The sequence below is a fragment of the Megascapheus bottae genome, chromosome 15 (assembly GCF_031878675.1).
Source record: "Megascapheus bottae isolate mThoBot1 chromosome 15, mThoBot2.hap1, whole genome shotgun sequence".
In the NCBI taxonomy this organism is placed as follows: domain Eukaryota; kingdom Metazoa; phylum Chordata; class Mammalia; order Rodentia; family Geomyidae; genus Megascapheus; species Megascapheus bottae.
Window position 1 is genome coordinate 57645392 of NC_143523.1, and position 14500 is coordinate 57659891.

Consider the following 14500-nt stretch of genomic DNA (forward strand, 5'->3'; position numbering starts at 1 on the left):
AGCTACTTGGGAGACTGAAGCAGGAGGAAATGGGAAACACATAAGACCTGTCTCAAAAACATAGACACAGAGGCTGGGAGCATGGCCTAATGTTAGAGTGCTCACTTAGCACACATGAAGCCCTGACTTCGATTCCTTAGTACCACATAGAAAGAAAAGGACGGAAGTGGAGCTGTGACTAAAGTGGTAAAACACTAGCCTTGAAAAAAATAAAAGTGTCCAAGGACAGTGCCCAGGCCCTGAACTCAAGCCCCAGGACAGGCAAAAAAAAAGCCCACAGATATACATACAAATATATACATATATCCATGTAAAATGTGCTATCAAGTGGTTTCCATTTTCAGGATGATTTGATATACACATTCATTAAATGCATTTTATTTCTATAATTTTTAGACAAAGAGTAATATTTGAGTATGTCCATGCATAGGAATTTTATTTATTGTCCTTACAGAGCCAATTGTTAAAAACCTGACAGTACATAGTGCTTTTTTTTTTTTTTGCCAGTCCTGGGGACTGAACTCAGGGCCTGAGCACCACTTCCAGCTTTTTCTATGTATGTGGTTTTGAGGAATCAAACCTGGGTCTTCGTGCATGCTAGGCAAGCACTCTACCACTAGGCCAAACTCCTGGCCTGACACAGCGCTCTTTTTTGTGTGTTGGTCCTGGGGCTTGAACTCAGATGTGCGCTCTGTCCCAAAACTGTTTTGCTCAAGGCTAGTACTGTAGTTCTTGAGCCTCAGCTCCACTTATAGCTTGCTTTCTTTTTTTATTTTTTTATTTTTTAATCAGTCCTGGGCTTGGGTTCAGGGCCTAAGCACTGTCCTCAGGTTTTCTTAAGGTGAGAGCTCTACCACTTGAACCAGAGCACCACTTCTGGCTTTTTTCTATGTATGTGTTAAGGAGGAATTGAACCTGGGTCTTGTGCTTGCTAGCTAAGCACTCTACCTCTAGGCCAAACTCCCAGCCCCCACTTACAGCTTTCTTGGTGCTTAATTGGAGATAAGGATCTCATGCACTGTCCTGCCCAATCTGGCTTTGAACCATGATCTCCAGAACTCAGCCTCCTGAATAACTAGGATTACAGGTGTGAGCAACTGCAGCCTGGTTTTTGTATGGGTATATGCTAGCACTGGAGTTTGAACTCAGGGCCTGGGAGCTGTCATTGAGCTTTTCTCCTCAAGAGGGGTACTCTACCACTTGAGCCACAGCTCTATTTCCTACTTTTCTGCTTGTTGTTTGGAGATAAGAGTCTCACAAGAAGTGGCACTGTGGTTCAAGTGGTAGAGTGCTAGCCTTGAACTGAAGAGCTCTCAGGGACAATGCCCAGGCTCAGAGTTCAAGCCCCATGACTGACAAAAAAAAAAAAAGAAAGAAAGAAAGAAAAGAAAGAAAGAGTCTCACAGAGCCCATTGCTGGTGACTCATGCCTGTAATCCCTGCTGTCCAGGAAGCTGAGATCTGAGAATCATGATTTGAAGCCAAACTATCCAGGAAACTCTATGAGACTCTTATAACCAATTAGCCACCAAAAAAGCTGAAAGTAGAGATGTGGCTCAAGTGATAGAGTGCTAGACTTGAACAACAACAACAAAAAGTTTTGGAGACAAGGGCTAGTGGCTCACACCTGTAATCCTAGCTACTCAGGAGGCTGAGATCTGAAAATCACAGTTCAAAGCCAGCCTGTGCAAGAAAGTCAACTAACCAGCAGAAAACTGGAAGTGTCACCATGGCTTAAAGTGGTAGAATGCTAGCCTTGAGCAAAAGAGCTCAGAGATAGTGCCAAGGTCATGAGTTCAAGCCCTAGGACACACACACACACACACACACACACACACGTATAGGGGTGGGGGCGGGGGCATGTTGTCTCACAAACCTTCAGCCTGGACTGACTTCAAACCATAATCCTCAGATCTCAGCCTCCTGAGTAGCTGGGATTGTAGGCATAAACCACCATCACATGGCATTTTTCTTTTCTTGTCTTTCTGTGTGTCCTTCAATCTTTCTTTTGAGATAGGATATCACTTAGTAGCCAAATGAGCTGTGAACTTGAAATCCTCTCTAGTTCTGGGGTTATAGGAGTGGAGTACCACACTCAGCTTCACATTGACTCACTACTGTTCTGGGGGTGTTCCAGGCATTGGGTTTCAAAAGTAGAGGAAAGGGAAATGGATGGTTTACCATTTGAAGTGTTGGTTCAACAAATATGGCCGAGTGATGGTAGCTTATACCTCTAAGTCTTAACTATTCAAGAAGTTGACATCTGAGAATTAAGGTTCAAAGGCAGCCTAGGCAAGAAAAACAGTGATACTCTTATCTCCAATTAACCTGTTAAAAGGCAGAAATGTAGAGATTTCCTCCCTGAACAATTGTTTGTTAAACTTGTCATTTAAAATATGATGTAAACATAAGCAAAAAAAAAGGCAGAAATGGGGGTATGACTCAAGTGGCAGACACCCTGACTTGAGTGGAAAAGTTATGAGACAATATCCAGGCCTTTATTTCAAACCCAATACTGGCACTCTCTCCCTCTCTGCGCCCCGTCCTCCCCTCCCCCATCCCAATGATCTACATAGAGTTTATTTTATTTTTATTTTTGGTGGTCATGGGGCTTAAACTCAGAGTGCTCGTCTGGTCAAAGCTAGTGCTCTACCATTTTGAGCCACAGCTCCACTTCTGGTTTCTGGGTGGTTAATTGGACATAAGAGACTTTCCTAACAGGCAGGCTGGCTTTGAATTTCAATCTTCAGCTCTCAGCCCCCTGAGTAGTTAGGATTACATGCAGGAGCTACCAGCACCTGGTGAGCACTTAGATTTTCTTCCTTCTTTATAGTGCTGGGATTGAACCCAGGACCTCAGGCATGCTAGGCAGGTGCTCTCCCACTGAGCCATATCACCAGCTCCACAGATTTTAGATTAGAATATAATTTATGAAAAAGGTTTCAATGGCTCTCATTCCAAGAAATATCAGAGGTCTTGATCTTCATATTTAGCAAAATAGGTTATTTATAATAAGATTATTTGATAAAATGTACTGTTTGCTGGCAGTTGAAAGACTAAACCAGGTAGCTCAAGAGAGCAAAGGTACTACAATTTGAAAATGTAACATTTGCCAGGCTCTGTGGCTCCTGCATACTATCCTGGCTTCTCAGAAGGCTGGTATCTGAGGATCACAGTTCAAAGCCAGCCTGGACAAGAAAATCTGTGAGATTTTTTATCTCTAATTAGCCACCGAAAAGGCAGAAGCGGAGGCTCCTGGAGCACCAGTCTTGAGGGAAAAAGCTACGGGACAGCATGGAGGCCCCGAGTTCAAACCTACAGATTGGCACACACACACACACACACACACACACACACACACACACACACACACACACACATTTTGTGGAAACAAGCTTGAACTCAGGACCTTGTGTTCTGAGCTTTCTTGCACATGGTGCTCAACTACTTGAGCCACACCTCTGGCCCATACTTGTTTATTTGTGTGTATGCCTGTCCTGGGGCTTGAACTCAGTGCTTGAGCACTGTCCCTAAGCTTTTGTGCTCCTGGCTAGCACTCTACCTCTAGAGACACAGCTCCACTACTGGGAATTTCTTGCCTGGGATAGCTTCAAACCACGATCCTCAGATCTCAGCTTCCTGAATAACTAGAATTACAGGTGTGAGCCACCAGCACCTGGCTGTTTTTTTTTTTTTTTTTAAATTATCTTTAAGTAGTATACAAACAGGTTTTTTTTTTTTTTTTTGCCAGTCCTGGGCTTGAGCTCAGGGCCTGAGCACTGTCCTTGGACTTTCTCAAGGCTAGAGCTCTACCGCTTAAGCCTCAGCACCGCTTCCGGCTTTTTTCTATATATGTAGTACCGAGGAATCAAACCCAGGTCTTCGTGCATGCTAGGCAAGCACTCTACCACTAGGCCAAACCCCCGGCCCACAAACAAGTTTTAATTCAGTAAGTCAGATACTAAGTACAGTACACCTTGGTTAATGTCACCCTTCCATCATTCTCCCCATCTCCCCAACCCACCATTCTCTCAAGCTATCTGCTTCCATTTTCATAGAATATTATGACTGTGACTGCTTATCTTTAATAATTGAAAAATTAAAAGGCGGGTGCTTCATGCCTGTGTGTATGTATATGTAAAAGGAATGTTTATTAACCAGGAGTATTTAGGATGAAAATCTGTAACAACTGCACAACTCTTTCAGGGTGTGTTTCCTAAAGGTTTGGACTGGCAGTAAAAGCTGTGCTCCTGGCTGGATTTCCAAGTCAAGCATTCCTTCCGAGCATCCCTGCAGTCACTCACTCGAGTCTGATTTCTTATCTGCTACTAGGGGAACAGGGGAAGGCACTAGGGCCCAGTGAAGGGGAACCATCTGGGAAGAGTTCAGTGTCTCAGCTGATTCCTTATAGTTCAAATCATGGAAGAGAGGAGGAGGGGAGAGGGAGGGGGAGAGGGAGAGAGAAATTATTTTGACTCTTGTGTATGTGTGGTTGGGTTTGTGTACTGGGATTTGAAGTCAGGGCCTGGGCACTGTCCCTTATCTTTTTTTTTTTTTCTTTCCTCAGTGCTGGTGTTCTACCACTTTAGCACTGCCCAGGCAGACTTTGAACTGTGATCTTCAGATCTCAGCCTACTGAGTAGCTAGCATCACAAGTGTGACTCATTGTTGGCTGGCTGGACTGTAGTGAAATACATTTTTCAAGTCATTTTGCTGGTTAATTGGAAATAAGAGTTTCTCATAAAGTTCCTTGTCCAGGTTGACTTTGAATCACAGTCCTCAGCTCTCAGCCTCCAGAGTTAGCTAGGATTACAGGCGTGAGCCATTGGCTCTTGGCTCACTGTTCTTTAACATATCAAGAGAGACCAGAGGAGGTAGAACTCCCAGTGTCACCCATTATGTAAGACAGACCCCCAAGTTCAAATTCTGATACTTTTAAACCCCCAAATGTTACCTTCTCCTTTCATGGTAAGGGGTATGCACTGGGACGCATGGAGAGAGTGTACTGGTCTTGGAGGCTCAGGAGACAGGAGCTGATACTGCCCTCAAGAAGACAGTGGCCCGCCTGCCAGAAAAGCCACATTGTGAAGACTCAGGAAGGCAATCTGAACAGGGAAGGGTGAATGCTGCAGCCAGGCCAGGGTCGTGACTTCTGCATGAACTCATGTGTGCAATGAGCCAAGTGTGTAGCCAGCCATCACAGGTTTCCTGGATGCCTTCTGGTTAAGCCTCAGGCCTCCAGGTGCAGGAAGACCCAGGCTGTGCTATGCAGAGAGCAATGGCGGCCACGCCTGGCCTGACCAGAGAGGCTGGCCTTCATTCATGTGTGTCACTCTTTCTAAAACTAGTGGGAGTACAAAAGGGCCACTGGAATGAACAGTACAGTGTTCTTTCTTCCTGGACTTTGGCAGGTTTCCCTCTTTTTCCTTTTTCTTTTCTGTATTGTGCTAGTTCTTGGGCTTGAACCCAAGGCTTTGTGCTCTCACTGGCTGGAGCCCTACCACTTGAGCCACAAAACACCTCCACTTCCAGATTTTTGCTGGTTCAGCACGTAAGAGTGCCTTAGGTTTTCTTGCCTGGGCTATCTTTGAACTGGCATCTTTAGACTGAGGTCTCCAAACCACAGCTAGAACCACAGGTGTGACTCACTGGCTGGACTGACTTGGACTCCATTTTCACAGCCTTACAAGGCAGCAAGCAGTGTTACCTGGAGCGGGAGGTCTAGACCAGGAGCTGGTGGCTCATGCCTGTAATCCTAGCTTCTTAGAAGGCTGAGATCTGAAAATCAAGGCTCAAAGCCAGCCTGTGCAGGAAAGACTCCAATTAACCACCAGAAAAATGGAAGTGGCACTGTGGCTCAAAGTGGTAGAGCACTAGCATTGAGCTGAAACCCTATGACTCACAAAAACCCTAAAACACCCATCCTCAACTCCTCATCCATTCTCTTGTTCTCAGAGTACCCACACAAGAGGACATGGTACCCCACTGTGAGTACGGAACCTCTAAATGCCCACTCCCTACAATACCCCTGGGGCTCATTTTTTTTTTTTAAAAAAAAAGGTCTGAGACTGGGATTTGAACTTGGTACCTACCATTTTCGCTCAATGGCTAGTGCTCTACCAAGGGAGTCACACCTCCAACCCCAACTACTCTGAAGATCTAGGTGGACTTACAGAAGCCTCAACTCTAGGCTGGCTCTTGCCAAGCTTGGCAGGTGACCTGTCTCTTTAAGAGCACCTGGGGAAGGGAGGCTGCATGCAGTTTATTAGGAGCTGACCAGCTCTCTCCAGTCTGTAAGCTATGTGGCCCTGGGCGGGGCTCTGGGTATAAAGAGCCAGAACCCACCTAAAGGTCCCCAACCCAGCTCGCTCCTCAGACCTGCTCTTACTTCCAGCCTGGCTCAGGTAAGTCCTCAGAGGAACAGGCATCTGCCAGGACTTTGGGGTGGCCAGGTGGAGGAGGAGACCCCAGAATTCTAAGGAATGAGTTGCTGTTTGTAAGTTTTGAGGACAGGTGGCTTTAGCTCACGGCATGGGCCCTATCTCTATGCTTTTTCTTTTTTTTTTCTGGTCCTTCATGGGGCTTGAACTCTGGGCCTGGGTGCTGTCCCTGAGCTCTTCAGCTTAAGGCTAGTGTTGTACCACTTAAGCCACAGCGCCACTTCCGGTTTTCTGGCAGTAAATTGGAGTTAAGAGTTTCACAGACTTTCAGACCCTGGCTGCCTTTAACTGTGACTCTCAGATCTCAGCCACCTGAATAGCTAGGATTACAGGTGTGAGCCACCAGCGCCTGGCTGTCTCTAAGCTTTTGTGCTCAGGGCTAGCATTCTACCACTTGAATCACAGCTCCACTTCCAACTTTTTGCTGGTTAAATTGAAGATGAGAGTCTCATAGATTTTCGTGCCCAGACTCACTTAGAATCACAATTCTCAGATCTCAGCCTCTTGAAGACCAGGCATATTTCTTTGGTCTGGCAAATAGTAATTCATCTAACTCCATCATTATAACTTGCCAAGTTGTTATTGTTCACAGGACATTGAAGTTCAGAGCAGTTAAGTCATCAGCTAAGTCACACACACACACACATGGTTCTGAGAGGGAACCGCTGGCCCTAGGCCCATGATCTCATTAGGAGACCAGAGATGAGAAGAACAGAAATGAACAATGGAAGAGACTTCTCTGAAACCTCCAAACCCAAGTGGAGCTTGCTGGAGCTCAAGTTCTCTGGGACATCAATACAAGAGTTCCAGACTCTAGGGCTCATGCCTGTAATCCTAGGTGTTCAGGAGACTGAGATCAAGGTTCAAAGCCAGCCTGGGCAGTGAAGTCTGTGAGACTCATCTCCAATCAGAAGTGAAGCTATGGCTGGTAGAATGCTATACATCAACATCAACAACAACAACAAAAAGTCAAAAGGACAGTGCCCAGGTCTTGAGTTCAAGTCCTAGTACTGGCACAAAACCAAAAGTAATGTCAGTTATATATGAGAGAGCAGAAAATGGTCACTTGTGCAAAATCCCCTTATAGGTAACTGTATCCACAGCTACTATTATAATCTACTGTTACCCAGCTCTGCCACTCACCTGTCTACTGGTACTAATGAGATGAACTATGACTTCTGGACAGGTGGTTGGATTGCAGACACAGGCTCCTACCTCTGCCTCTGTATATTGCCTTATTGCAGCTCTGCCTGCACTGTACGCCAGCCAAGATGGAAGGAATGACCCACGCCTTTCTCTTCATGCTGGCAGGTGAGTCCTACATGGACCCCACCCACCAAGGTGCTGCTCCCAAGGGAGGGCTATGTCCAATAAATATGTGTATGTTTACTGTTAGCCAGGCTCCAGTGGCTCACTCCTGTAATCTCAGCTACTCAGGAGGCTGAGATCTTGGAATCAAGGTTCAAAATCAGGCCACCCAGAAGTGGAGCTGTGACTCAAGTGGTAAAGCACTAGCCTTGAATAAAAAAAGCTAAGAGACAATGCCCAGGCTGAGAGTTCAAACCTAGTCTCAGGGACAGCACATACATACATACATACATACATACACACACACACACACACACACACACACACCACCACCACCACCACCACCACCACCACCACCCAAAGCTTGAGAATTAGGGCTGTTAGTAAGGGGCCTCTGGCTGTTTGGAGCTGGAGAGGTCCCTTCTTCTGAAGGAACCTGGGGCCTCATGATAAACTCCCCAATGTCTTCAGATAGCTGACATTTTTGCAACTTTGGCTAGTTCACCCCTCCTCAGGCAACCTGGTGGGTCCCTTCCAGGAATGAAGCTGGTGTGGACACTCAGCTCACTGTAGTCCAAAAATCTTGCCCACCTCATCTCAGCCTCCCAATTACAGGCCTACACCACTGTGCCTAGCTAGCCAAAATATTTGAACACCAGTGCCATGAATGACCACCTGCTTTCTCTGCTTTGCCCACCCAGGCCTGCCTGCTTTAGAAGCCAATGACCTGCTGGGTGAGTGATCCCCCCAGCTCCCAGCTCCCAGGCTTTTTCCTGAGACGCCCCCTCCCAACATCTAGTCTCCTGGTTTTGGTCTTTACCTTGTGTCATTTCTCTTTCCTGCAGACAAAAGCAGTCCCTTCTACTATGGTAAGTGAGGTTTGCCTCCTTTCTTTTTCTTCTTTTTTGTTCTGGTCCTGGGAGCTTAAGCTCTGGGCCTGGGCATTGTCTGAGCTATTTCACTGAAGCCTAGCCCACTACCAGTTGAGCCACACCTCCACTTCTGGCCTTTTTGCTGGTTAGTTGAAGAGTCTCACAAACTTTTCTGTATGGTTAGTCCTCAGTCCCCAGATCTCAGCCTCCTGAGTAGCTTGGAATATAGGCAAGAATGAGCCACAGTGCCTGACTTGTCAATCTTTCTCTGAACTCACCATTTCTCTTTAGAACAGCCACTCAACACAAGTTGTGAAAATTTCGTGTGACTGACTTGCTTGCCCTCTTACTACCTGTATGGAAATGTCATATAGACAGGAATTTATTTATAAGGCAGACTGCCCAAGCAAGAGCTTGTACATACCTGCTACAGAGCCTCAGGCTCATAAATCTTTTCTTCCCCTAGTTGTGAGGCTTGAACTCATGGCTTGGGTGCTATCCCTAAGCTTTCCCCTCAAAGCTACTGCTCTACAATTTCAAGCCATAGCTCTACTTTTCGTTTTCAGGTGGTTAATTGGAGATGAGTCTCATGGTCTTTTTTGCCCAGACTGGCTTTGAAATGTGATCCTCAGATCTCAGCCTCCTGAGTAGCTACAATTACATGTGTAAAACCAATGCTGTTGGCTCACGCCTATGATCCTAGCTACTCAGGAGGCTGAGATCTAAGGATTATGGTTCAAAGCCAACCCAGGCAGAAAAGTCTGGGTAAGTCTATAAGCGAATCCTAAAAAGCCAGAAGTTGCTCTGTGGCTCAAGTGATATCCTCCATTCTGTCCCCAGACTGGGAAAGCCTGCAGCTGGGCGGGATGATATTTGGAGGGCTGCTGTGTGTTGCTGGATTGGCCTTTCTCCTGAGTGAGTGTTGGAGAAAGGGTGGAGGGAGGGAACGCTCAGACTTAGCCAGCTCTGACCCCTTTCTTCCTTGTCCAGGCAGCAAATGCAAATGTAAGACCAAGCAGAAGCCCAGGTAAGGCTAGCCCCTACTGCACATGTCCCCTGCCCTGCACACCTATGTGGACATGAAGTCCCAGGTATCAACTTTGAAGGGCCCTAAATCAAATTGTGTGTACTGGGTTTGAACTCAGGGGCTGGGTATTTTCCCTTAGCTTTTTCATTCAAGGCTTGTGCTCTTGTTCTATCTAGGCTTGTCTGTGAACCTTGATCTCCAGATTTCATCCTCCTGAGTAGCTAGAATTAAAGGTGTGAGCTGCCAGCACATGGTATCTAGCCCCTCATTTTCTCTGGCCCTGCTCGCTCCAGGAATGCATTGCATTCCCCTGGGCCAGCCCAGATGCTGCTTTTCAGGAGCACTTTCCTTGAGTTCCTTTTCTGTGCCTATTCTGGGACTTAAACTCCATGTCTCATTTTTTTTTTTTGGTGGGTTATGGGGCTTGAACTTGGCCTGGGCGCTGTCCCCTAAGCTCTTCAGCTCAAGGCTACCACCCTACTCTTGAGACAAGCCCCACTTCTAGTTTTCTAGCAGTTAATTGAAGTCTCAGGTTCTTTTGTGCCCAGGCTGGCTTTGAACCTTGATCCTCAGATCTCAGCCCCCTGAGTAGCTATGATTATGGGCGTGAGCCACCACGCCTGGCTTAGGTCTCATGTTCTTACTTGGCCTTTTTGCTCAAAGTTGGTACTCGATCGCTTGAGCTAAGCCTCCATGTCCAAGGGCCCCAAGATGGAGAATGCCAGCCACCTTGGGATTTGTGTTAAGTGGCCATGGAAGTGTCATGGTCTTCCCCAGAGAAGAGGGCCATCAGGAAGGAAAAGCCTATCCCCAGTGCTAATCTGACTCCTTCCTTTCTCCAGTCCTTTACCTGAGAAGCACAAGCCACTCCTCACTGCAGGTGAGTGTGAGGCTGGGGGTGGGGGTGAGGTGAAGACCTCGCCTGTGTCACTGAGGGACCTGTCTTAACTCTTCGTAGGCCCTGCCAGTACCTGCTAAAGTACCAGACAGCCTGGAGGGACTCCTGGGCCCCATAGACTTTGCAAGTCTCTCCTTCCTGGTTGTTCCTGTCCAGTATGGCTTCCCTCTAGGACTGGCTGTTAGGTGCCCTGATCAGGGCAATGTCCAAAGCTTATTTTGCTTTCATAATAAACTGGTCTCACTTCTGCCTCCTGTGGTCTTGTGGGGGTAGGGAAGCAGTGTCCCCTGGATTGTCACGTGATTCCATGTATCCAGAGGCTCACTCCAGCCCCACTTTGAGAATCTACCTGTGATTGACCCTGCCACCCACTACCCCCAGTCCAGCAAGTCCCATTTTATCCAATGACCTTACAGTTCAGGTGCTTGTGGCTCACGCCTATCTCAGCTTCTCATGTGGCTGAGATCTGAGGACTGTGGTTTGAAGTCTGCCTGGGCAGTGAAGTCCATTTTTTTTTTTTTTTGGACCAGTCCTGAAAACTGAACTCAGGACCTGAGCACTGAGTTCCTTGGGTTTTCTCAAGGCTAGAGCTCTACCACTTGAGCCACAACACCTCTTCCATATTTTCCCATGTGGCACCAAGGAATCGAACCTGGGTCTTTGTGCATACTAGGCAAGCACTCTTACCACTAGTCCAAACTCCTGGCCCCCATGGGACTCTCTATCCCAATTAAGCAGCAAAAACCTTAGCTGGACCCTGGTGGCTCATGTTGTAATCCTAGATACTCAGGAGGCTGATCTGAGTACTGCCCTTCTTAGCCAGCCAGAGCAGTAAAATCCCTGGGATGCTTATCTCTAATCAATCACAGAAAAAGCCAGATGTGGCACTCCTACTCAAGTGGTAGAGTGCTATCCTTGAGCAAAAAAAAAGCTTAGGAAAAACACCCAGGCCCAGAATTCAGGGTGGGAGGGGGACATCTAAGTGGAGTTTCAAGTGGTACAGCATCTCTCAAGTATAAAAAGCCAAGAAAACTTGAGGCCCTGAGTGCAAGCCCCAGTACCAGTACTCAACTTTATAACATTCATACCTGACAACTCAGTTGTAGACATCATATGATAATACTATTTGCAATGGGTCACTTCCAATATCAGTGGCATTCAGCGGTGCTGTGTGGCATGATTCAGGAAACCCAGCCATTCCTTCATGGACCCACCTGCCCCAGTAAAGCCCTATATAACCCTCAGACAAAGACAGCGCCTACCTTCAACTTCCTGGGAGACACACAGAAAGTGCCACATGCTAAGTAAGGAGCACTGCCAGGTGCCAATGGCTCATGCCTGTAATCTTAGCTACTCAAGACGCTGAGGTGTGAGGATTACAGTTCAAAGCCAGCCTGGACAGGAAAGCACATAAGACTCTTATCCCCATTACCAATTAACCACCAAAAGGTCAAATGGAGCTGTGGCTCAAGTGGTAGAGCACCAGCTTTGAAGAAAAAAAACCCAAACACTATAAAGGACAGCTTCTAGCCTCAGTACTGTCAGGAGGGGGGGGGGGAGGGGGAAAGGGAAGGGACAAAAGCCCAACAATAAAAAACATCCACACTGATGCTTGCTTTTTTGCTCAAGGCTTGTCTTGTACAACTGAAGCCACAGCTACACTTCTGGCTTGTTGGCTACCTGGAAGTAAGCCTGACTTGGGAAAGCCTCCCCAGGCCAACTTTGCCTGTGATCCTCAGTTAACTCTCTTGACAGATTACAGGGATGAGCCTTTTGGTATCAGGTGCAGCCTCCTTGCTTCCCAACCATGTGTCCAGCTACCCGGTGCTCAGGTAGTTTCCTGTTACAGCTATTTTAGCTCTGACCTCAGGTTGCCAAAGCTCTTGAAATTCAAGTCTGCCCCCCCACCCCGTGTCCCCAATTCCTATTATTCCTACCTCCAATATGAAGCCAGCAATGCCCCCAATCTCACTGGTGTGGAGCCAAGGGCTCTGTAAGAGACCACCAGCCCGGAAGAGGCCAGTGCTTAGTGGGCTGGTGGATGCAGAATGGCAACAGCTCCATAAAGCAGCTGGTCTTTTCTTCTTCCTTGGAATATGGAGTGGTTAGACACGTGATAACAAAGGGTTTTACCAAGGTTTTGCAAAATTCCCAAAACCTCAAATGCTGCCCCTCAGCCAGAGTAATCTCTGTGTACATCTCTGTCCTGAACCTCTACAATGGCGCTTATTCCTTTCTATGGTTAAAAATCCAGAAAAAAGCCAGGCTCGGTGGCTCATGCCTGTACTCCTAGCTACTCTGGAGGCTGAGATCTCGAGGATCAAGATTCAAAGCTAGCCCTAGCAGGGAATACAAAGTCATGAGACTCACATCCAATTTAGAAAATGGGAAGTGGGGCTATGGCTCAAGGGTAGGGCCGTAGCCTTGAGCTGAAGAGCTCAGGAGCAGAGCTTAGGCCAGAGTTCAAGCCCCATGACCAACAACAACAACAAAAAAACAGAAAAATGCTGGGCCCTGGTGGTTCACACCTGTAATTCTGAGGCTGAGACCTGAGGATCACAGTTCAAAGCCAACTCAACTCAGGCATAAAGTCTGTAGACTCATATCTCTAGCTAACCACCAGAAAACCAGAAATTGTGCTGTGGCTCAAGTGGTAGAGCAATAGGCTTGAGCTGAAGACCTCAGGGATAAGGCCCAGAGTTCAAGCCCCATGATTAACCAAAAAACAATCCAGTAAAGTACTTTTGAAATAACTATCTGGGGTAGGGGGGGGTGGCAGGAGTGTGGCCTAGTGGTAGAGTGCTTACCCAGCATACACAAAGCCCTAGGCTCAATTCCTCAATATCACATACACAGGAAAGGCTGAAGTGACACTTGCTCAAATGGTAGTTAGGGCATTAGCCTTGAAAAAGCCCAAGGACAGTGCTCAGGCCTTGAGTTCTAGCCCCAGGACTGGCAAAAAACCCATATACATACATATATTAAAAGGCCCTGTATAAGAGAAACAAGAACAAGGAAGTGGAGATGTAGCAAGTAGTGTACCAACATTAAGTGGAAGAAACTAAAGGACAGCAACTAGGACCAAAAAGGAAATATGCAAACGATTTAGCAGCTGTATAGCCAAGAGCTGGTGGATCACACCTCTTATTTCTAACTATGCAGTAGATAGCCATTTGAGGATCATGGTTTGCATGGTCTGAAGTCCGCCCAGGTAGGACAGTCTGTGAAACTATATTTAACCACCAAAGTAAAAAAAAAAAAAAAAAAGGCGCAAGGAAGCTGGGTAAGGCGGCTCACACCTATAATCCTAGCTACTCAGGAGGCTGAGACCTGAGGATAGTGGTTCAAAGCCAACTCAACCGAGGCATCAAGTCAGTGAGACTCTTATCTCCAATTAACCATCAGAAGGCTGGAAGTGGTGCTGTGGCTCCAGGGGCAAGGTGATAGCTTTGAACTGAAGAGCTCAGGGACAGTGCCCAGGCCCAGAGGGACTACACCCCTTTTCCCCTCATCCAAAGCATAGGGAGATGTTACTGACCAAGATGCACTGTACTTAATACAGCTCAAAAGATGTCTAGTTATGAGGCTGAGACTGGAAGGATCATACTTCAAGGTCAGCTTAAGACTCCCACTTAGCAAGACAACATAGCATGCATAGATAAACTCATCTCTAAGCTATCCTAGAAGAATTAGCAATTAAGACTTACAGTCCAGAGCTGACTCAAAAGTGTCAACAAGCATAGCTCTAGTGAGAAGAGTCTGAGTGATAATCCCAACTGTTCAGGAGATTGAGACCTGAGGACCAGTTTGAAGCTAGCCCAGGCAGACAATCCAGATTCCAATGAACAGGCCGTGAGTTTGGCCTAGTGGTAGAGTGCTTTACTAGTGCTGGGTTAGATCCCTTGGTACCAGAGGGGGGGAAAAAGATCCAAATTAACCAGGGTATGGATCAAGTA

General features: G+C 46.9%; 1 protein-coding gene across 1 annotated transcript; it reads left to right on the plus strand.

Moving 5' to 3' along the window:
• Positions 1 to 6306: 6306 nt before the first annotated feature.
• Fxyd4 (FXYD domain containing ion transport regulator 4) lies at positions 6307 to 10793 on the plus strand. The gene is made up of 8 exons (XM_090346790.1): positions 6307 to 6403; positions 7626 to 7750; positions 8449 to 8481; positions 8593 to 8616; positions 9460 to 9534; positions 9610 to 9646; positions 10489 to 10526; positions 10605 to 10793. The coding sequence occupies exons 2-8, from the start codon at positions 7711 to 7713 to the stop codon at positions 10622 to 10624; spliced, it is 267 nt and encodes an 88-aa protein (XP_090202916.1). The 5' UTR covers positions 6307 to 6403; positions 7626 to 7710; the 3' UTR covers positions 10625 to 10793.
• Positions 10794 to 14500: the final 3707 nt, after the last annotated feature.